At 44.4% G+C, this 23,190-nt stretch overlaps 1 protein-coding gene across 1 annotated transcript in view; it reads left to right on the top strand.

Annotated features, from left to right (window-relative positions):
- Positions 1 to 1,893: 1,893 nt before the first annotated feature.
- PCSK5 (proprotein convertase subtilisin/kexin type 5) overlaps positions 1,894 to 23,190 on the top strand; it is a 317,195-nt gene continuing 295,898 nt past the window's right edge. The window contains exon 1 of the mRNA XM_067744135.1: positions 1,894 to 2,595. Within this exon, the coding sequence (XP_067600236.1) occupies positions 2,404 to 2,595 (192 nt within the window). The 5' untranslated portion in view covers positions 1,894 to 2,403. The remainder of the gene's footprint in view (positions 2,596 to 23,190) is intronic.

Below are 23,190 nucleotides of genomic sequence, written 5' to 3'. Positions count from 1 at the left end.
GCCCCGGTCCGGGAGGATCCCACATGCCGTGGAGCGGCTGGGCCCGTGAGCCACGGCCGCTGAGCCTACGCGTCCGGAGCCTGTGCTCCACAACGGGAGAGGCCACAACAGTGAGAGGCCCGTGTACCACACACAAAAAAAACACCCCCCAAAAAAACAAAAATTCAAAAACAGTGACCTAATAGGTTGTAAACTTTCTAGGCTCCAGGTTGAAGAGGGAATGTGCAAAGGGACTAGCCAGTAGCAAGGCTGGACCAAAACTCTAAAGCCCAAAGCATAAGCATAGTACTTGTGCTTTAATATCTACAAATAACAACAATAACAATAAACCACATTTAGAGTTATTCAGAGAGTCTGAATTCCACTAGTCCTTGGTGCCTCCCCATCTTTCCCCTCCTCCTTTTTCTCCAGTATCTAGCATAATGCCTGGCACATTCTAGGTGCTCAAAAGATATGTGTCCAACCAGTCAAATAAGTAAATGAGTAAAATACATGTCTTTCTGCAAATGATTTAGTTCTTCTGATCTTCCACTTCTTCGTCAGTAGTGTGGGAATAAAGTTATTTGGTGGGTTTGTTTTCCAGATTAAATAATAGGGCACACATTATATGATGTGTAAAATGCCATAAAACGATAATTTTATGAATTTAACTGAATTTTATAAAATTTATATGCTTTGAGTCTGCAGCTATGGTTCAGCTGAGGGGATAAGGGAGGAAAGTAAAGCCCTAGGCAGATGAAAGAATCATTACCCAAAGCTATAGGTGTGATGGGTTAATTACCCTCAAATACATTTAACCAATGCCTAGGAAGAAAGAGAATGGGGGATGGGAAAAGGAGAGGGAAAAGGGGGGCCCGGGTTAGGGATAGAGTGAATACTTTAAAGGTCAATTGAATTATTTCATAAGGGTACATTTTCTATTCACAAGAAATCGTCCTGTGCCAGAAAAGGCGGGGAGGTTGTTCAGCAGAAGCGGGTTAATCCCTGCTCCCTCTTGCCTGATGCAGTCACAGTGCAAGATACAGTAATGAAGGCGGCGCAGTCACACATTTATTTCATTCGAAATTCCTCTGTGGTCCTTTTTCTATCAAAGTCTCTCACTGTTACAGGGCCGTGCTTGAAAAAGTAGCAAAACTTCTCCCTTGGTGGAGAAAAAGAAGCCCTCATCAGACTCAATGGAACGAATGAATGAAGTTATTTCCTTGGCCCCAACAACTCCATCCACTTTCAAACCAAATATACACAGAAACATCTTTCCCCACTTGCGCGACTGGAATTTTACTCTTCCGTGGCGTTGCCTAGTATTGGAAGCACGGATTTCGAAAGTCAGCAGGCAGCAGACTCGGCTTTGGAACCGCGGTGGCTGGCTTTTGCAAGAGTCGATGCGCCTTACGGTCCTGTGTGGTAGCTTCTCCCGAGAGCAGAATGTGTAAAATAAACAGTTGCTGAGAAGCGTGAAGAATTAACGAAGTGAAAATCTCGGGTTATTTGTTCGGCAATTGACACGCAAGTGAGCTCCTTAAATACTTCGTTGCTTGAGGACGTTCAGAGCTAGGATGAATGAATCTTCGGGGCACTTGACTAGAACCAGCTTGTAAATCTTTTTAGTCTTTCGGGAAGTGGCGGTAAATTAATACAAATCCATGAGGGAAGGGAGAGAAGGGGGTAAAACCTCCACACCGGGGCTCTCTTCCCAGCCCTTTGGAAAGACTCGCTTTTGCTGCTCAGGACCCTGGAGGCTACAGCCTGAAGAACCCGGCGGCGCTAGGACCTGGTTGGCGCCTGGCCGTGGCCGCTTTCGGGCGGGCGGAGGAGGGAGAGGAGGAGGGAGATGTGGGAAAGGAGGGGTGTCGAGCGGGGCGGGGGGAGTCATTTATGCAGAGAGGGTGCTGCTGCCATTGCCACTTACACTCCCGGCGCGCCGCTCGGAGCCGGAGGGAGCGCGGGGAGAGAGCTAGCGAGCGCTCGGAACCTGGGCCAGCAGAGGGGGCGCCCGGCCGCTGCCTGCACCGCCGCCTCCGTCGCGCTCGGGGGCCCCTGGAGGAGCAAGGGCGAGTCGGAGAGTCCGGGAGCCGAGCCCGGCGAGACCCAGCTGCGGGAGGGCGCCCGCCCCACTCAGCCGCCTCCTGCGCCCGAGCCGGGGAGCGCCGGCCGACCGCCCCGCGGGCCGGAGAGCTGGGAGCACAGGTCTCCGGAGCCCCAGGGATGGTCTAGGAGTCGGCGCGAGGCTCGCTGCTCTGCTCCCTGCCGGGGCTCGCCGCCTCCTGCCGATCGCCCAGGGCTGCGAGCCGCGGCGGCCGGGGGCTGCGAGCCGGGGCGGCCCAGGCCGGAGAAGTTAGTTGTGCGCGCAGCTTAGTGCGCGGAGCAAGCGAGCGACCGAAGAAGCAGCGAAGCGCCGGGGCCATGGGCTGGGGGAGCCGCTGCTGCTGCCCGGGACGGCTGGACTTGCTGTGTGTGCTGGCGCTGCTCGGGGGCTGCCTGCTCCCCGTGTGCCGGACGCGCGTCTACACCAACCACTGGGCAGTCAAAATCGCCGGCGGCTTCCCGGAGGCCAACCGCATAGCCAGCAAGTATGGATTCATCAACCTAGGACAGGTAAGCGCTGGCTGGTCGGGCTCTCGGCCCTGAAGCTGAGAGGGCAGGGGCGGGGGCTGGGGGGAGTCGCTCTGGTCCCCTCCTCGTCAATCCCCCTCCCCCCTTCCAGATGTGCTCTTGCAGCTGTTGCCCTAACTCTTGAGCGATGCTCTCGCGCTCTCACACACACTCATTCGCTCCCCAAAGTTGCTGGGGTTTGTGTTTTGTTTGCTTGTTTCTTGCAAGTCACGAGGCATAGGTAGGGTCTCTGGAAGAATCGCGAATGTACATACCCTCCTGGTGGTTTCAGACCCTACCGGAACTTTTGCAGTGGAAAGTCGGGGACCAGTGGGCTCTTTGGGGGGTAGAGAGTAAGCGCGCCCCTGGTGCCGGCTCGCTGCGGTTTCTGAGAGCTGGTGTAAGGGGGAGGCGGGGAAGGGAAAGCCTTTCCTGCTCGGACCTGAATTTAGTCCAGAAGGAAGTTTCCTCTTCCAGTGCGGAGAGAACCGCTGGGACTGGAGCTAGACTGGAGGAGGGAGAGAAGAGGGGACGGGACCCGGCGTGAGCAAAGGTTTGAGGGGAGACCTCCCGGCTTCTTCGCCTCGCGAGCTGGATCCGCGTGGGGCTCCCAACTGGGGAGTCGGAGGGGGAGGTGGGAGAACTTCCGAGACCATCGACGGGGTTCTGCTTTGGAAAACGGCGAGTCTGCGGAGGCTCGGTGGGGCGAGAGTTGGGCGGGCAGCGGGGCGCGGGGCTTTGGTGGGGTGCCGTTCGCGGGCTTTGGGCAGAGCTGCCCGGCTGGGGGACCGTGAATTGAGTGGTGTTATGGGGAAGATTGGAAGCGCAACAGATTTGGAGATACCTCCGCACGGTCTTGGCTTCCTCGCTCTCTTTCCTGCAAGAAATGGGGTGACAAAGGCGGGTATAAGCGGGTCCCAGAAAGTGCACCCCCATCCTTACACCCCTCCCACTCGCTTCTCCCGACCTGGCCCGAGGAGGGGGCCCTGGCCTGACCCTGGTGAGACTTTGCTGGGGGAGGGAGGCGAGGGTGATGGGGGCGCCCTCACAGCAGACGCGCTTGTGGGACTGCTGCGTCTGCACGCGCCCTGCCTGCCCTGCCAGGATGAGGGGAGAGGAGGGTGCCGGCTGGGGCCACTGGAGCAGGAGAGCACAGACGATTTCTGATGCCGTCGAGCTCCATGTCCAGGAGCACAAGTGCTCTAGCACGGGGACTTTCGGCTGCCTGGGGCGCGGCACCGAGAGCAGGCGGATCTGCTGTTGCCGCATCTAGAAAGAGCACTGGGGGCATCGGGGGAGCGGGAGGTCTTGCTGCTCTTTGTGGGTCCAGAGGGAGGGCGTGTTGCGGAGAAGCCAACCTTGTGCAGGGCTGAGACCAGGGCAAGGGGCATCGTCTGTATCCCCCGTCGCCGAGACCAACACACACCAGGAAGGAAGGAAGGAAGGGACAGCCAGCCAGATTTTCTTGCCTGAGTGCCTATCATCTTCAGGAGTTTCATTCTAACGGCTTGGTAGGATTCTACCTGCTTCTTTTTTTCCTCTGGAAGAAAACATCGAGTCTGTTCAAGTGTTTTTACACGAGCTTGAAGTTGGGTGCTGCATGTGACTGGAGAATGTAACAGGAAAGGCTAACAATAAAAGTAGTCATGTTAATAATCTTTCCAGATGCATCACTCAGGTTCAGCTAACATTGAGCATCTCTCATAAAACAGGCATATTTGGAAGAATAGTTCTTGACCATACACTTATTTCATAATCCACAAAATGACCGTTTTTGGTGCATATTACTTCACATACAGCAACAGGGAACCTAATACTCTGGAGAAGTTGACCCGCACAGGGTCACCCAGCTAGACAGTGGTAAGGGCATGATTCAGACCTAGGACTGTCTGGTCCAGGCCTACTCATGCTTGTGAGGATGGGGGAGAAGGAGGAAGTAAGTAAAATCCCCATTTCCCTGAATTCTGATTTAGTGGCTCAGTAGACTGGAAGCAAACGTCCAGTCTTAATTCACAGATACTTAGTTCAAGCCGACCTGGACTTCTTGAACCTGAGAAGCTTCAGGAATTACGAAAGTAGAAAGATCTGTATCAAACTAAACTCATTAAATAGAATTTACACATTTCGGAGCCTGGCAGAGTGGGGGAGAAGAAATTGTCACAGAACCCACTCGTGAAGAAGCAAACATTACAGTATCCTGCAACCTGGCCTGACTTTTTACAAAGGGCCTTCTAGTGGAGATCCATGGATTTTCATTTAAAAAGTAATACTAAGAAAGTTTACATACAAATAGCACCAAGCATGATTTGTTGTGGGTTTTTACAATGCCGGTGAGGAAACTGAGTGCTTACAGAGCTGACAGAGAACCCCTTGAACTCATGCCCTAACCAGTGTAAAAAGATCAGCTATTCTTACTGTGTAAAGCGTTTCCTCTGTAGATCAAAGGAGCATAACCCTAAGCTAAGTCTTGCAGGTGGTAAATTGAGTTCACACATGCAATATCATTGCACTGTAAGAGCCATCCTTTTGTTATTCTTTCTTTCCATCAGTAAACCAGCTGTGGTTCAGTTGAGGGCAGTAATTTATTTGCAAATGTCTCTGGAATGCTCTCCTATTTTTACCCTTTCGGGCTTGCGGGGGGGTGGGAGTCCCACCTTATATGTCACAGATTGGAACTGAGACCTGTTATTGTTTCTAAAGCCATTTAATATCCTGGTAGTATTTTTGATATCTTTCTATATAATATTTTAGGTGAATAAGGCAGTGACTTTCCACCACAGTAAAGGTACGGTTTTGACTGTCTATTCAGAGTTTCAGTATCATGTTTCGTATAGCATCTTAGCATTTAAAAGCCACCAGAGGTAAAATTTCTGGCCTGGAGATTTCTACAGAAAAGAATAGGCATGCCTCTCATGTTCACGAAAGATAGGAAATGGAGAGTAACACAAGAGCAAGTAAGCAAGCAACAGGCAGAAAGGACATACTTGACTTCCTGGAAAGGAATAATAATGAAGGTTTTCTTGTCTTTGGTTATAGAAATAGTGCTTGTTTTGGTAGGTTTTCACACAGTGTTTATATTTTGTGAATGGTTATGCCTCGAAATTCTGAAATTCTAGAAAGCCCTTCCTTTCCTCCCCTACAAGCCCGGACTCCAAGCCCTCTTAATATTTAGTTCGACCTCCGTACCCCAGGTGGCTGAGGGTAGGTACGTCTGCCTGTTGGCCTGCACAGGGATGGAAGAACAGGCCTAGTTCTTCCTTCCTGATCGTGTGCTCTGACCCTTTGAACTAGAGGTATAGTGGTTAGAGGATAGAAAAGACATAAAGGAATAAGACCTGACATAATGTTAATTGTGAACCTTTGTTTGGACAAAATCTACAAACCAGTAGGAATTAACGTCTGGTTATTTGAACCCAGGGAGGAAGGTCCTCTGTAAAGGTTGTTTGCAGTATGCAACAGCTGTATTTATCCTTCTGTGAGGTGCTTAGAATCCTTGATTCCAAATTGAGATCACCTGGAGCAAAAACCCCTCCCCAAACCTTGTAACTTATCTTAGGCAAGAGTCCAGAAAGATAAAGCCAGCTGCAAGCAATACTGGGAAAAATGTTTTACCTGGTGTTGCCATTGAGAGCATAGACTTGGAAGCTCTGCAGATGCCACTTGCAAGGTCCAGGAAAGTCACTGAACTTAATGGAGCCCCTGTTCCTTCATCTGTAAAAGGATAAATCTCTAGATAATAGAGGGAGTCGATTCTGTGTTGCCCAGCATATAGTTAAGCTTGCTGTGGAAGGTTTGTTGAATCTGAATCTGAAATAAGTGAGATTCAGACTTTATTTAGATATGGAGAATGGGAGACATTTTTATAACAAGCAGGAAGATGCAACTCATTGAAGGTCAGGAAAATACGTTTTTGATGACCAAGTCAAAAGAGCTAAATCAGAGCTTTGTAGACAGGGAAACTCGTTTTCCACTTCAACTAACAATTTAAAATAGTTTAAAAATAGTTTTCCATTGGGTTCTAAACAATTCTGGCTGATTTCCCGTGGCAGTGCTCCCTTCCCTGGTTGATCTTTGTCGTAGCCCATTAAATAGTATAGGATAAGCTCAATGGAGATGGAAGAAAGGGACAAAAAATATCTGAAGACAGTATTTTATAAAGCATCTTGCCTTGGTATATTATGATAGATCATATTTGAATTCATATTTCATTTAATTCTGAATGTGGTTTACATGAGGAAGGTTAGAAGAAGCTTTTTCCAAATCAGCAGGAAGATCTGCTTTAGCAGGAAGAACCTTGTTCAGCAATGCCCCGAAGGCCTCCCACTCTGCTGGTTAGTTTTGACCTGTGAGTAATGTGGGTTGCTTGAAGTGCTGGTAAACAGTGGAGAGTGAGTTCTGGGTGCTCACGGATGGCATTAGAAATAGGGGATGGGGCTAGTCCGGTAGGTTGTATGAGAGTGGACCGTCCTCCCCTAGTTATATCCTTAGGCATTTGTAAATGGATGTGGGAGTCCCAGGTTGATCCTTGTGTGATGCACCTGCCTTTGCACCAGGCAGGAACCTCAGCTCTGACCTCCATGCCCGAGAACCTTAGCTTTGACTTCTGCTGGCCACTGTCACATGCGTAATTCTCATGAGTGGGGGAACCATTCATGAGAAGAAGCAGTTCAGGGTGCTTGGCCTGATGATGGTGGGTCTGTTGCTTTAACCTCATAGACTAGGAATGGCTTGTATGTGGCCATTGGGATTTTCGGGGTCTGTTTGAATTGAAACACTGCATTTTTGTGAGCCCCAAGGCAGCTGAATTTGCCTTATTGCTATCTTTCATGAGTTTATATCCAGAGGTCCTAACTGTAAAGGTCAGCCAGAGAAGCAGGGTAGTGTGCTGGGAAAATGTCCAGCAATGTCTAACTCTTTGGTTAAGGGAGGGAGTCCTGACCCAGAAACATCCCCTGGGCAGGGAGGGGAATTTGTGTTGTCGGTTCAAGTTATGTGAAGCAGTGTCTGGGTTTCCCCCAAGGCTTAAGTATCTCCCGGCATCGCTCTGGCTTCTGACTTTATCACTTGGCTAATTCAGGTTGGATTAAATGACAAAGAAGCCGACTTTATCTTCATGGGTGGTAAAAATGAATGCTGATACACACTCATGCGTGCTATAAGATACATATGTATGTATCTATGAATTTCTATTTTTATCAAAGTTAAATTTGCACATAGTTTAAAGTGAAATTACTCATGCAACATTCTCACTAGTTCAACCGATTACATCTCTCCGTCTAAGTGTACCAAGAAGGAACAATCCATGCCAATAAACTCTTCAGTTTAGGTTAACGCTGGGAGGAAAAAGAGACCAGAAAGAAAACCAGACTGAGTCAGAAGGTTTGAGTGAAACTTCAAACCTTTTATTTATTTACCAACCTGACCCTCAGTGCCTGATTTTTCACGTTGGGGACCTTAACACCTGCGCCATCCACCTCACAGGGTTGCTGTGTTATCAAGTGCCCTAATAATGAATGTGAATATATAAATAAAACAAGACATAGGAAGCATTATATGATCTATAAGGACTCCACGGAGATGCAAAAGCTGCTCAAAGGAAAAATAAGAGAATGCCAGGGTTCCTGGGGGTTTCTGTAGTGGAGCACTGGTGATTTTGTAAAATTTATTTATTTATTTATATTTTTGGCTGCTTGCGGGCTTTCTCTAGTTGCGGCGAGCAGGGGCTACTCTTCGTTGCGGTGCACGGGTTTCTCCTTGCGGTGGCTTCTCTTGTTGCGGAGCACGGGCTCCAGGCCCACGGGCTTCAGTAGTTGAGGCTCATGGGCTCTAGGGCGCAGGCTCAGTAGTTGTGGCGCACGGGCTTAGTTGCTCCGCGGCGTGTGGGATCTTCGCGGACCAGGGCTCGAACCCATGTCCCCTGCATTGGCAGGCGGATTCTTAACTGCTGCGCCACCAGGGAAGCCCGTGGACCTAGGACATTTTTATCCATAGCTACTGTTAAGCAAGACAAGTACTAATGGAGCCACAGGCAGTGCGGTATGGTTCAGTCCCACCTGGGAGGAGTTCTCTGGTAGCTGTGTGCATAATGACCTGGAAGAGGCAGAGAGGCTATTGTGTTGGGAAAAGTTAATTGTTAACAAACACAGAACCTGTGACAATGGAAACAGAATAGATTTGGAAGCTCTTATACAGGTGGATTCAACATGGCTTGGTAACCAAATGCAAGTGGAGGTTGAGGAGAAGGGAGAAGGTGAAGAGAACAAAGTTTATAGCCTGGGGACCCGGAGAATGGGGACTTGTCTGTAGAATGAGGGCAGTCTGCTGGGAGCAACATGGTAGGTTCAGCCTTAGTGTTGTTGGCAGGTAGAGAGTCATGCAGATGCAAATGTCCAGTAGGAAGAAGAGAATTTAGGGCAGGAAATAAGTGAAGACTGGCACTCACCACCTCAATATAAGTGAAACTGTGGAAGGGCATAGGATGCTAAGAAGTGAAGCACAAAGAGAGAGGAGGGCTGGGAACACAGCCTGAAGCTGGGGGTGATGGAGATGAATAGTTCTCGAACACAAAGGGATACTGTTTTTGAAATGATAGACCACAGTGTCCCAGCTTTGAGAAAGATGGTAGGGCTAAAATACAACCTCCATGGAGAAGGCAAGGGATAAAGGGAGTAGATGAAGGGGGCGGGGAGGCCCTGAAGATACAGAGTCAGAGAGCCACAGAGCATCGCACTAAAGAGAAATCCTGTAGAGAGAATCTAGGAGGTGAGAACTGAAACACGGCTTAAAGAACTGGGGACAAGGAGGTTACCCGTGCTCTTAGCACCAATGCTTGATTGAGCAGTGAGGGGGAGTTTCATTGCACATCTGCCTGCCCACCTACCTTATCTCCCTTCATCTCATCAATGTCCTGGAGTATTTAGGATCATAGGTCTAGAACCAAAAGGGTTTGAATCCTAATACTGCCACTTCCTAGCTGGGCTACCCTAGGCAAGCATCTTAAGCTCTCTGTGCCTAAGTTTCTTCATGTGTGAAAAAGATCTAATGGTATTTTCCTCATAGGGTTGTTGTGAGGATTAGTTGAAAGTAGTTAGAATGGTGCCTGGCACGTACTGCATACTCAATAAATGTCAGTTATTATGTCTTGTTCTTTTTTTCAACCAAGTTATGCTCAGTTTCTATATACTGTTTTCACTTAATGTTGTATTATGAGCCTTTTCCAATGTTACTAAATAATTTTAGGCAAATTTTAATGGCTGCATAGTCGAAGGTACCATACTATCTTGTAATTAGTGTGACCATAATCGTATTTTGGCAGGGACAGCACTGGTTTATGCCTACAGTAAATCAGTTCACCTCCATTAAGTATTTTTTATATCCCTTTCACTTTTCAGACATGTCTGAGTTTGGCAGAGAAATGATATGGTCACCCTGATTGCATGTGTATTTGTGCGTGTGTTTGAGTGTGTAATTGCATATCTGTTCTTCCACTAGCTGGGAAAGCAGGGCTGTGCCTCATTCCTATTTGTGTCCCCAGCACCTAGCCCAGTGGGTGGCATAGGAGAAGCACAGTGAGCCCTTGGGACAGGAAGCATAAAGGGTGCACCTAGAGAGGAGTAGGTTTGGAAAGGAAGAGGGACATTGGTGCCTTGAGCCTAAAGAAGAATGAAGGTGAATGGAGATTTAGGGAGTTCACACTGGGGAGGAAAGGAGGTGAGTGTGTGTGGACAATGGTCTGGATCTCACTGTCGGTTCTGAGGTGAAGGTCACCTGCAGAGAGAGGGGGAACTGGGTGAAATTGGTGGCCTGGTGCTCCAGGGCTCCTACCAGAAAATTCTGATAGGAATTAACGACCTAATTAGTGCCTAATGAGAAGAGTTGCCAAACGGCAATGGCAGTAGCTGCTTGTGCATAGTTATTGCTCAGTAAGTAGTGGTTAAGTGAATGAGTGAGAAAATGAACCAGTCTATATTGTTCTGTGCTTTTGTGACTAATGCTCAGGAACCTGAGATTAGATAAAGACAAAACAGGGAGTTAGAATGTATCAGAGTGAGAGAGAAGGGAACAAGAGACTGTGGGAAGCTGGCGGTGACGGAGATGAATGGTTCTCGAACACAAAGGGATACTGTCTTTGAAATGATAGACCACAGTGTCCCGGCTTTGAGAAAGATGGTAGGGCTAAAATAGGACTGGGGAGCCAAAGGAATAGGGCAGGTATAAAGGTTCAAAATAAAAATGGAAAGCCTGTTTGATAAGAGTGGTAGAAGTGGAAAGATGGGAGCCGTCCCAGAGGGTAATTTTCTTTGTAAGCTCTAGGTTAGAGCTATTCTGCATGATAAGGTCCAAGGTGGGCTGACCAGATAGAGAACAGGTGAAGGCCAGTGGACTGGATGGGATCAAGAAACTGTGAGGCTGTGATATTGGCAGGGTTATCAGCTTGGATAAGATAAGGATTCCAAGTATTTTGTGCTGGTATACTCACTAGGCAGATAAACACGAAGTCTGCCCCATACTTCAATTCTCCTTGGATAAATTTAGGTATTATCTCTACTTTACACATCTGTGCACTATTATTTGCACTGCAGGTCCTGTATCAACTTAAGGGATAAAGATAGATTCATGGGAGATTGCTTCCCAAATGAGCCTTCCCATATTTGATTTAAAAACTGAAGTTTGCATTGAGCGCTGAATATAGAGGGAAGAGTGTAAACAGAGAATGTAAAGCCAGAAATAATATTTAAGGATGATTTAAAAATGGTATATATGATGTCACATTTTATGTTTGCCTCTATCTTAAGTCGTCATGTAGCCTACTTTCCATTATAATAAATAATTATACCTATAATTTATTCACGTCATGTATTCTGCCCTTCACATATATTTTTTTATAGTATAATGAAGTATGTTCTGAACATGTTTTTTATGTATTCTTAGTCTAACTTTACTGCCTTGTAAGAATATGGACATATTTTAAAATGTGTTTTTTAAATTATTTATAAATTGCTCTCTGTATAATATTTTTAGGTTGCTGTCTACAATACTAGATTAATCTTGTTTGCATTTATATGTGAATCTGATTGTTAGGTTAGGGTTAGCACCACAAAAGAAGCATGAAGTTTCTAGTTGAATCTTCTTTGCATTATCTAAGGGGTTAATTCTGTCCTGGGAAAATTACATTGTGGATACCCTGCCAGCATTGAAACTGGTTAAGATTTATTAAAAGCAAGTCCTTCCCTGCTGCCTTTCCCAGTGTGTGTGTGTGTGTGTGTGTGTACACACACATATATATATATATCATATATATTTGTACTAAGTACTTAGAGCTGATATTTTTGTAATAAGTACTTAAGGTCTGGTATTTTTCTACTCTGAGAAGCTCTTACAGCTGTAAAAATATACCAGTTCTCTCCATATCGATGTTCCCAGGCTTGTACCTTGTTTTCACTAGTTGAAGTTTCTCAACCATAATAAAACTGGGCAGTGCTCATGAGTTTGAATGCAGTGCAGGGGGGGAAGACAATTTCAGAGCCTTTAATCTTGTAAGCATATATCCGTAACTACAAGTTTAGAAGTTTACTGCTTACTCATCCTGGACCTATTCTAGTTGCATTTAACTAATTTTTTTTTTTCCTGTGTGTGTGTGGGACCCATTCATCAATTTCAGAGTTTTTCAAGAGAAAACTAAATTGTAGGCCACTTAAGATTTATTATAGCCTAGCTTCCAGCAAAACCTTTTTTCTTTATTTTTTTAACCTTGGGGCATCTTTCCATTTGGTTAATGCTCATGAGCCAATTTACCAAATGCTGCATTCTTTGACTCATCGTAGGATGATGTCATTGCTTCTGGGCTAGTTGGGCAATGCTGAGAACCAGTAAACAAAACTCAGGGCTGAAAACAGGTGACTTGAATTCTCCTCTAGGTCCTGCCCTGCCACTAATTTGCCACATACTTATGAACTGGTCATAGTTTTCTGTCTTAAAGGATTCGTTTTATTCATTGTTTTATTTTAAAAATAGTTATTGAAGGACACCATCAAGAAAAGTCAAAAGACAATGCACAGAATGGGAGAAAATATTTGCAAATCACATCTGATGAGAGCCTTGTATCCAGAATATGTAAAGAACTCCTACACTCAATAATAAAAAGACAAATAACCCAATTAAAAATGGGCACAAAGGATCTGAATAGACATGTCTCCAAAGAAGATATACAAATGGCCAATAAGCACATGAAAAGTTGCTCAACGTCATTAGTCATCAGGGAAATGCAAATCAAAACCACAATGAGATACTAATTCACATCATATTCACTTAGGTTACTATAATCAGAAAGACAGATAATCACAAGTGTTGACAAGAATGTGGAGAGGGCTGCCCTGGTGGCGCAGTGGTTGAGAATCTGCCTGCCAATGCAGGGGACATGGGTTCGAGCCCTGGTCTGGGAAGATCCCACATGCCGCGGAGCAACTAGGCCCGTGAGCCACAACTACTGAGCCTGCGCGTCTGGAGCTTGTGCTCCGCAACAAGAGAGGCCGCGACAGTGAGAGGCCTGCGCACCACGATGAAGAGTGGCCCACGCTCGCTGCAACTAGAGAAAGCCCACGCACAGAGAAAGCCCACGCACAGAAATGAAGACCCAACACAGCCAAAAATAAATAAATAAATAAAATTAAAAAAAAAAAGAATGTGGAGAAATTGGAACCCTCATACACTATTAGTGGAAATGCAAAGTGGTGCAACCACTGTTGGAAAACAGTCTGGCAGTCCCTCAAAACATTAAACAAACATAGAGTTACCATACGACCCAGCAGTTCCACACCTAAGTATACAGTCAAGGGAAATGAAACATTTGTTCACACAAAAACCTGCAGACAAAAGTTGGTGGCAGCATTATTCATAGGAGCCAGAAAATAGAAACAACACAAATGTGTATCAACTGATGAATGGATGAACAAAATATAGTGTATCCTTACAATGGAATATTCTGCAATAAAAATGAATGAAGTACTGATACAGGCTACAACATGGATGAACCTTGAAAACACTTCACCGGCTGAGTGAAAGGAACCAGTCACAAAAGGTCATGAATGTATGATTCTGTTTATATGAAATGTCCAGAGTAGACAAATCTACAGAGACAGAAAGTAGATTAGTGGTTGCCTAGGGCTGAAAGGATTGGGGGGTGGGGAGATGGGGGGACCGCTCATGGGTATGGGGTTTCTTTCGGGGGTGATGAAAATGTTCTAAAATGGGTTGTGATTTTTGCACAACTGTGTAACTACACTAAAAACATTTGAATAGTATACTTTAAATAAATATATGGTATGTGAACTTTATCTCGGTGAAGCTGCTAAAAAATAGTTATTGAGTACCTGTTGTTTATTAGCCATTCTGTTAGACCCAGGCCTACTGTATCTGTCTTTAAATAAGGTATGTGCTCACATGGGGCTTATAGTGAGAGGAACCAACCTATGAGGCAGCCATGAAGTGAATAAAATAATTTCAAATTATGATAAGTTGCTATTGGAAAGCTAAATACATTAGTAGAGTAAAAAGTGCCTAAGGGTGGGAGGACTCCTTCAGATAGGCTGGTTAGGGAAGCTCATTGAGGAGGGAACACTCGAGCGGAGATCTGAATAAGAAGGAGCCCCGACCACATGGAGGTCTGGGGTGGGGTGAGTTCCCTGCAGAGGAGACAGCTGGTGCAAAGGCCCCAGGGGAACAGAAACCGGCAGGTGTAAATGAAGTCTAGTGAACAGGGAAGAAGTGGTTGAGCTTGAGATTGAAGAGGGTGATCTTAAAGCTTGATTTTGGTGATGCCATTTACCTATTCAGAAGTCACCAGTAGCCGCCATTTGCCTCCTGTGTTTAAACAAACAGATTCCCTCTCTGGGCTTTTACAGTCCTCTATCTACTAGTCCTGAAATACTTTTTCCATCGACTTTCTTGCTCCGTCCCTTAACAAAGCCAAACTGGACTTCCCGTTGTTCCCCAGATACTAGACTCAATCCTTTCCTGTTTCTGTGCCAGTCTTTCCACCTGGAATATTCATCTGACCCCTTGCCCTTCTGGAAATTCTCTTCTTGAAGACACATCTCAAATGTCACCTCCACTATACCTCACTCTGGAAATACAGGTAAAATACAGGTACAATCACTCTGATTTTTCAGTGCTTTGACTCCAATAGTACTTTGCCCAAAATCTCCCCAGGGAATTTAGTAAAGTTTTTTTTTTTTTTTTCTTTTCTCCTTGTAAGGGGCTTAATTATTATTCCACAGCATGTAGCATGGTGTTTGGCTCTGTAAAGGTAATCACTGAATATTGGTCAAATCCTAAAGTATGTTATAGTCCTGCAGTGTATATAAAATGAGAAACAAATCTGAACACTGGAGAAAAATTTTTAAAAATTCTATTACCCAGTCAATAAGGAAGGCTCACAGTGCATAGTATATTCTATAGTGGAGTGTGGTAAAAAGGAGTGATCTAGGATTGATGAGTCATGTGTGTATGGATTCTAAAGTCCAGGGCTTCCTGGGAAATAGCCTAATCCTTATCTTTGAATGTTTCAGAACTTGGCATCGTCAGCAGGGTCATTCTTTCTGGCTTTGACTTCATGAGAATTCTTAGTGGGAGAGTCAGAGTACACAGTGTGACATTGTCCACCCCAAGAGCCAAGTCCCAGATCATCCAAGGACTGCGATGGCTTCTCCAGGGATTCCAAGGAACGCTGGGGGCTCTGCTGGCTACGCTCATCTCCCTGGGGGTGACAGTGCAAGTCTTGTATCTACTGGAGCAGTGGGAAGAACAGCACAGAGGGACCCCCCAATGATGGAATTGGTCAGTAGTAAGAGAAGGTTTCAGATCACAGGCTAATTGTACTGTCTGTGTGGAATGCGTGGGAGTAGCAAAAATAAGCAGATTTGGTGCACACGACGGGTCCTAAAGCTCTGTATAATATAAGCCGTAGAATCTTGTGATGGCCCATGGCTGACCTACCTGGATCGACCATGGAAGGGCTTACCTGGATTGGCCAATTTGAAGGGCCAAAGCGCTGAAGTTAAATCTGCATGAGAGGAGGAATTACAGGCTCCAGGATAAACACATAAATTAAGTCCTGCAGTTTAGTCCTTAAGGAGTGGCTTCAGAGATATCCTTGGAGATAGGAAATAAACTGAGAACAAATAGAGGAACTCTCCACTGGGAGTTAACTCCACTTAATTATGAAAGGAATGCCCTCTTGGTTGGGTGACATGGCCAGAAGCTAGTCTCTCAATCGAGATGGGTCTCCCCATCTGACCTCGTCAGTTTAATCAGTTCTAAGCCTCAAATGACCAGTCCCTTCAGGCTCAGGCAGATAGAGGGAAAGGTGAGTTATGTTTTCTGGGTCAGATGAAAGGGAGATGGGAAAGCTGAGTCTTCTTCTGCTGTATGCGATTCTAGAGTAGAGCTCTTCTCTTCTCTCCATTGAGGTGGGTCTCCTGTAGCTAAGCCCTTTGTTGCTTCTTGCTTGGACTACTGTGCCAGTCCTATCCTGTCCCACTGTCTTTCCCTTCAAAACATGCCACATAAGGCAGTTTAATCTTTTCAGAACCCACTGTGGTCAAAGAGACTTCTTCCTCTTCTCCTCCCCCCTCTTCCCACTCGCCCCTCCCCTCCCCCTCCTTCCCCCTCCCCCTCCTTCCCCCTCCCCCTCCTTCCCCCCTTCCCCTCCTTCCCCCCCACCCCACCCCGTCTATTCTGAATATCATTCAGCCTAAACATTTTGCCATTCTTTGCACATGCACTGCCATGCCCTACTTTTCTGCCCCTGCTCGAGTTGCTCCCACTGCCTGGACATCCTCCCGTCCAGTTCTCACTCATTCGGCAAAGCCCTTCTCAGACGTCATTTCCTCAAATGAAATTGCCTGTGGCTAAAACCTCTTTTGTTTAAACTCTGGTACTTTATGGTACCTGGAAGAGTGTGCTCTGCCATTCAGATGCCCTCGGGAAAATACTCTGAAACGGATAAATGGCTTTTAATACGTGGAGGCCGGGAGGGAATAGAGACGGCAGCGTCGTTAATACCATCCCCTGAATATTTTCAGTTCTTCTCACCATGTGATAGGATTGTATTTCCCTATTTGCGGTGTAAGTGGGTGTATTTCCTATTTGGTCATGTAACTTCTGTTGGCCAAGGAAATGTGAGCAGAAGTGACACACGTCCCCTCTTAACAGTCAGTGCATGATTCACTGTGCTCCCCATCTGCCCTACTTCGATCTGCCAAGCTCCAGGTGGTGGGTGCTCCATTGGCCTGGGTCCTTGCGGGCCATGATGAGCGGCGCTCCCAGCCAGTGCACAATGGATGTGTAACATGAGCTAGAAACAAGCTTTTCTTGTTTTCAGTCACTGAGATTCATGGGTTCATTTGTTCCTACTGTGGAATCTTGCCTGTTCCCACTAATACAAAAGTTCAAGAGCTTTCTCCTTAGCCTTGCACACAGTATAGATGGAGATTGGTAATGGAAGAGGGAGAGAGATTATGTGATACTCTAGATAAGAATCCTGTGACTTAATAGGAAGACCTCATGGATCTCCAGTATACATTGCATAATGAGCGCAAGTGATAATGACATGTGTTTCAAAAAATCAGAAGCCAGATAGTAGGTATTTGCAAATGTGTGTATGGGATTCTGTTGCTTAGAGATTTGCACTTCCTGAAAGAAACCCTGAAGATCCCAGAGCTTAGTTGCTCCGAGTTGCTTCTCTCCAGCCTTGCCAGCTCTCCAGAGGAGACTTGTTCCATAAGTTTAGATATGCCTGTCCATGACTGGTAAGACTAGAGAAAATTGAGGGTTTGTTTCCTTTTCCAAGAAGACAGAAACGTAGTGTACTACAGTTTGTCTTTTATTTTTTCCCATCAAATGAAAGTAACGTGTTAGCTTTGTACCTCAGTTAATTGTTTAATATCGAACTTGCTTTTTGCTTGCCAATTGCACTTGTTTGTGCCACTGCTAAGGACCACACTGTACTCTCAGATTATGACACCCACTGCTGCAGAATCCACTTAAATTTGCCGCCGCATTCCACAGGCCATTGTGCCTTAGTTGTTAGTGAACTGGCTTCCCAAACATGTGGGTATTTGTGTGCTTATTGATTTATGTGAGGTGGACACAGTGGGGAACATCTGAGATTTAAAATGTTATGGCCCGAATTTCCAACTCTTGACATGAATCCAAAGCAGCAGATTTTTCTTCTTTGGCAAGACAGAATTGAAGCAACATGCAGTGATTTGGTTCGCCGATTTGCGAGCTGTTAAAAATCGGAATAATTTAAAATGAGGAGTGTAAGTGCTGCATAATGTGAAAACTATTCTAAAGGTCACATGGCTATGCAGCCTTAGACAAGTTAAGCACCGTGAAACTAGAACTGTTTTGAATAAATTTGAAACACCGCATGTGAATGAACATGTGGATTTTTTTTTTTTTTGGCTAAAATATTCTGTTACCAAAGTAGTTGAAATCTTATTTAGTTCACCCTGAATCTGAAGAGACAAGGTTCTAATGAACCTAGGAGGTCCTGCTCCTACCTTTTAGTCTCTCAGTGATGGAGGCCATTTCGGGCCTTTATTTCTTTCACTCGTGGGTTTTTTTTTTTTTTCCTTTGTGATCATCATTCTGTCCTTCAACATTCACTGCAAATATTTTAGACTATTTCCCCTATGCTAAGTACACTACTAAACCCTGAAGATGCAGTGGGGCACAAAAATCTCTACCCTCTTGGAAATTACAAGGGTTCCAGCTTGCTTCAAAACATATCACCCAAAACCCAGTGGCTTAAAATGACAATCATTATTTCTGTGAGGCTGTGAGTTGAATGTTAGGTTCTTCAGGCAACTGGTGGGTCATCTAGGGCCTGGCTAGTCTGGGATGGCTTCACTCATGTTCTTGTGGTTTCTGCTGGCTGCTAGCTTAGATTATGGGGGTAACTGGTCATGGGTCTCCCATCCTCCAGCAGGCTCGTTTGTGCTTCTTCCCTTAGCGACAAGAAGGTATCCCAGCAACCAGAGAGAGAAATTCTCATGTGCAAGCTCTTTTCAAATTTTTGCTCGTGTCCATATCCTAACATCCCATAAGTCAAAGCAAGTCACATTACCAAGCCCAGCTTCAAGAAGCAGAGACATCTCTTCCTCCATAGAAAGAGATGCCAAGAATTTGTGGCCATATTTTGCAGTCTATCACAGGGAGACTGTTAATAAACAATTGAATAGAAAACAAAAAAGTATGTCCACTGGTGGTAAGTCCTGTGGACAGGAAGCAGGGAAGGGGGAATGTCTGGAAAATTTTTTTCAGTTGTAAACAGGATGGTGAGGGAAGTTTTCATGGAGGAGGTGACATGAGAAAAGATCTGAAGAAGGTGAGGTAAACAAATGAGCCTTCCAGATATCTGGAGGAGGTACATTCTAGTAGAGGAAGCAGCCAGTGTAAAGGCCCTGAACAGAAGAGAGCCTGGTAGATTGAAGGAATGGTAAGAAGGTGCTGAGCAAACAGGTCAGGTAGCAGAGAGGTAATAGGGGTGGGTGGGAGAGGTGAGGGAGACTCGGTAGGTCAGTGCTTGTCACAAGTTTTTAATTAAAGTATACTTGATTTACAATGTTTCAGGTGTACAGCAAAGTGATTCAGTTATACATATGTATATTCTTTTTTGGATTCTTTTCTATTATCAGTTATTACAAGGTGTTGAATATAATTCTCCGTGCTATACAGTAGGACCTTGTTGTTTATCTGTTTTATAGCTTCTCACGTTTTAATGTGCATAAAGTCACATGGGGATCCTGTTTAAATGTAGATGCTGATTTAGTTGATCGATGGGGCCAGAGGTTCTGTAGTTTTGACAAACTCTCGGGCGGTACTATTATTGCTGCTGGTCCTGGGACCACACTTTAGCGCAAGTCTGTGTAGGATGTGCATAGTAAGGGCTGGATTTTCTCTGAGGGAAGGGGAAGGCCATTAGACAGTTTTGAGCAGAGATGTGACCTGTTCCCTACTATGTGATAAGAGACGTTAATTGTTTAGAATGTTAACATCCGTAAAGCACACTGGGTGGAAATGTTGTGCAGTCTCAGGTGGAGAGGCACATGGTCTCAATTTAGCCTGCTGTGGCTTTAATCATCTGAATGTCCTGTCCTCTATAGGGCCATTTTCTTCTACTCTATTGGTGAACATGAGAGAGACCTATCTCTGGACACCCCCTACCCGACCCTGCTCCCATACCAGATTCGTTCTAGGAGGAACCGGCTCTGTTTTATTGCAGTCACTCAGGTCCTGATTGCTGGAGCTGTGCTTACTCAGCCTTTTCTATCCTCCAGCCTCAGTGACCCTGACTCAGTGGCCGTCAATCCCTGGCTCACATTCCAGTCACCCGGGAGCCTTTAAAAGGTATCTTCAGTGATTCTGATTAATTGACCTTGTGTGGGGTCTGGGCATCAGTTGTCTTAAATATGCAGCCAGGGTTGACAGCATCCACTGTGCTCAGTTCTTCCTCAACACCTGATAGGCTGGCTGTTTCCCCAGAGCTCAGAGCCTCTCTCTCCCCAAGGAAGCCACTCTCCCTCCACTCTGGTCTCAGCCTTCTCTCTTTTCATTAACATCAAAACACGGGAATCATTAGCTCATTTTCAACTCTATTGCGCTTTGATGATTCCAGCCTCAGTACACAGATTTTGCTAAAGTACAGTCTATTTTCTTTTGGACTGGGGGCTGGTCTTTGGATAGCTACACATATATAAGTATTTGTTGATGTTGAAGGTCACAGATTTGTGCTTTTGTGTGTAATTTCTATTTAAAGGCCCTGGCCACATAATAAATCTTTAAATGAACTCCAGGATCTTACCCAGGGGATGGAATACCGGGAGCATGGGCTGAAGATCATTTGGCTCCAGGTTTCATGTTTATGAAATATCTTCCAATTTGCTTATAGATGTAGTTTCATACCCCAACCATATTGAACTACAATGTCTGTTTACTTTCATCTCATTTCTCATTACTACATTTCACTAGTTATAGTAAGTACACTAGGCATTAATATACATTGTGCATTCTGAAACTCTGGTGGACAGCATAGTTCTATTTTTGTATTACACATAAACATTTAAATAAACACACTACATACTTAAGCATTTCTTTATTTTACAATCCACCAGGCAGCTCAGAATATAGAAATGGGCTGGGGTCTTTCTCAACCTTTGAGAGGTCTTTCTGAAACCCTATGTAACTCCTTAGGAAAGTGCTTTTTTTCCCCTTTGAATCCAGTCTGTACGTATGTAGGTCTTATTTGAAGGTCTTATTTGTTCTTGAATGGCTTTTTGTTTTCTAATCAGAGTAGGAAATAAAGAAAAATGAAAGGCGGTGCAAAATATTATCTGTAACTTGTGTCACAGATTCGCTGCATCATCATGTACCTGGAATGACTTGTCTATGCATCATTAACTTGTAACAGATTTAACCTAATTATTAACTCAACCAGATGGATTTACTCAAGTGTTATCATAAAGGGCTTTGTGATGGGAGAGTATGATCAAGTTCCATAAAATTTATTGCTTAAATCTTGCTGGATCCAGCATTCCATTAAGGCACTGCCTTGTACATTATCACATCAGATTTGGTTATTCCTTATTGTTGGAAAGAAAGGGTGTGTATGTGTGTGTTTTAATTAATGGTGATTTGTTTGTTTTGAAAGACAAATGCCACTTCCAACAATCTATGGCTTTGGAGGAGTCCTGTAATATTGTCTCCTAAAATGTAAATGCCCCCGATAGGTAGTGAGACCTGTTGGGTTTCAGGTTTGCTAGCAATTGTACCACCTAGCCCCTCGTTATAAAGGTGAAGAATCTGAGGCCTCAGAAGAAGAGGTATGACTAGAGCAATGAACTGGGCATTTAGCGGACCTGAGTTCTAGTACCTTCAAGCTCTGATTTTAAAGGTGACGCCTGAGAATTGTCTTACTAATAATATAGAGAAGCTTTTCTAGTCATCTTGATCCTTTATAGGAAGAACATATATTTCTTTAGTAAGTATTGCTAATAATTTTTGTATTTATCAGGGTCTGTGTCTCTTTAGGAGATATATGAATGGGGAAAATTTGTCAAAGGTGTTTGCATATTTAGGTATGTGGTGTACGAAAAAAAAATCTCGATTTTGGAGGCAATATTTTTTTCCCTACTTCTGTGAAAATCTCACTTTTATACCCTTTTCATTAAACTACCTTGAAAAGAAATGTTAGATGTTTTTTCCTGGTTTTGGTACATCAAAAGGTCATTTTTATTGTGGTGGCTGTTCAGTAAGGAGGTAAATGATTGATCTAATGACTAAAGCGTGAATACCTTGGTTGGTCTCTTGAACCAGAGAGCTCTTTCCTGGGGAAGGTCACAAGGTTCGTTTCGGGAAAGGTGGGTGTAGTGGTCACTTTTGCAAATAGGAATATGACCGTATTATAATGGGGGTGCCTTTAGCCATGACTGTAACCTAAACTCAGCTTTCCTTGGCGGGTTTATTAAACTGTGTGATGAGGGGTCGGAAGTTAGGCAGTAACTAAAGTAACAGTATAGAGACATTTCAGAATATCTACTGCAGTCACTGTAAGAATTCAAATTAATATGATACATGTGAAATGGGACTTGTACCTGCCCAAACCATTCTCCACCCTGGGTCTTTATCACTTTAGTTTATTTGGGCTTTAAATCTATTTCACAATTTAGCTACAGAATGTCGCCATATTTGAGCTAAGAGGGAGGAAAACTTGTGAAGGCTTTTTTTCTACTAAATTGCCTGCCTCTATTTGAGCGATACAAATGTAGCAGTCAGGCAATATCCAGTGTTTGGAGTATCAGAATAATTCATGGATTAATTTTTAGTCCCGTGGACACCTCAGGTAGAAGATTAATATATATTAAATTCACTTACTTTTTCTTCATTTATCCAGATATGAGATATTTGTCCAGATAAGTATATGTCTTCAGTTACTGCAAAATACTGTAAACGTTGCAATGATTCTTTTGGTAAAACACTGTATTTGGTTTATCTTTTATGTCAACAGTAAGTACTTAGGAATGATAGAAGAGAAATACTTATAACTCAGTCTACCTCCTGAGTACATTTTCTTAAACATCACTTCTAACTTTCTATTTTATGGATGCAAACATTTACTTGGTAGGCATAATGGTTATTTAAACTCTCTTTTTGGGTTATTTGACATATATTTAAGATCAAGCAAGCTGCTGAGATAAAGGTCAATGGATTTTTATGTTAAGAAAAAAAAATTAAAAACTTCAGACAAGCTCAGGAATTGTTGAGATAAAGGTATTAATCCTACAGTTAATCGTGTTGGAGTTGAAACTTTACTAAGAGTTGAAAATATCACTCTAAGCACAAATTATGATTTTTTTAAGTCTATTTAGGATTTGTATCAAATAGTGAAACTAGCACTGAGCTTAGTGTCAGAAAAATCTTGTTTCTATTACTAGCTCATAGTATAAAGTTGGGTAAATTGCTGAATTTAGCTGGGCTTCAGTTTTATTATTTGGAAAATTAAGGTAATAATTCTTCACTTATTTCACAGTGTTCATT

The sequence above is a fragment of the Pseudorca crassidens genome, chromosome 7 (assembly GCF_039906515.1).
Source record: "Pseudorca crassidens isolate mPseCra1 chromosome 7, mPseCra1.hap1, whole genome shotgun sequence".
NCBI lineage: Eukaryota > Metazoa > Chordata > Mammalia > Artiodactyla > Delphinidae > Pseudorca > Pseudorca crassidens.
The sequence above is the reverse complement of the archived record's forward strand: the minus strand, read 5'-3'. Positions and strand labels throughout refer to the sequence as shown.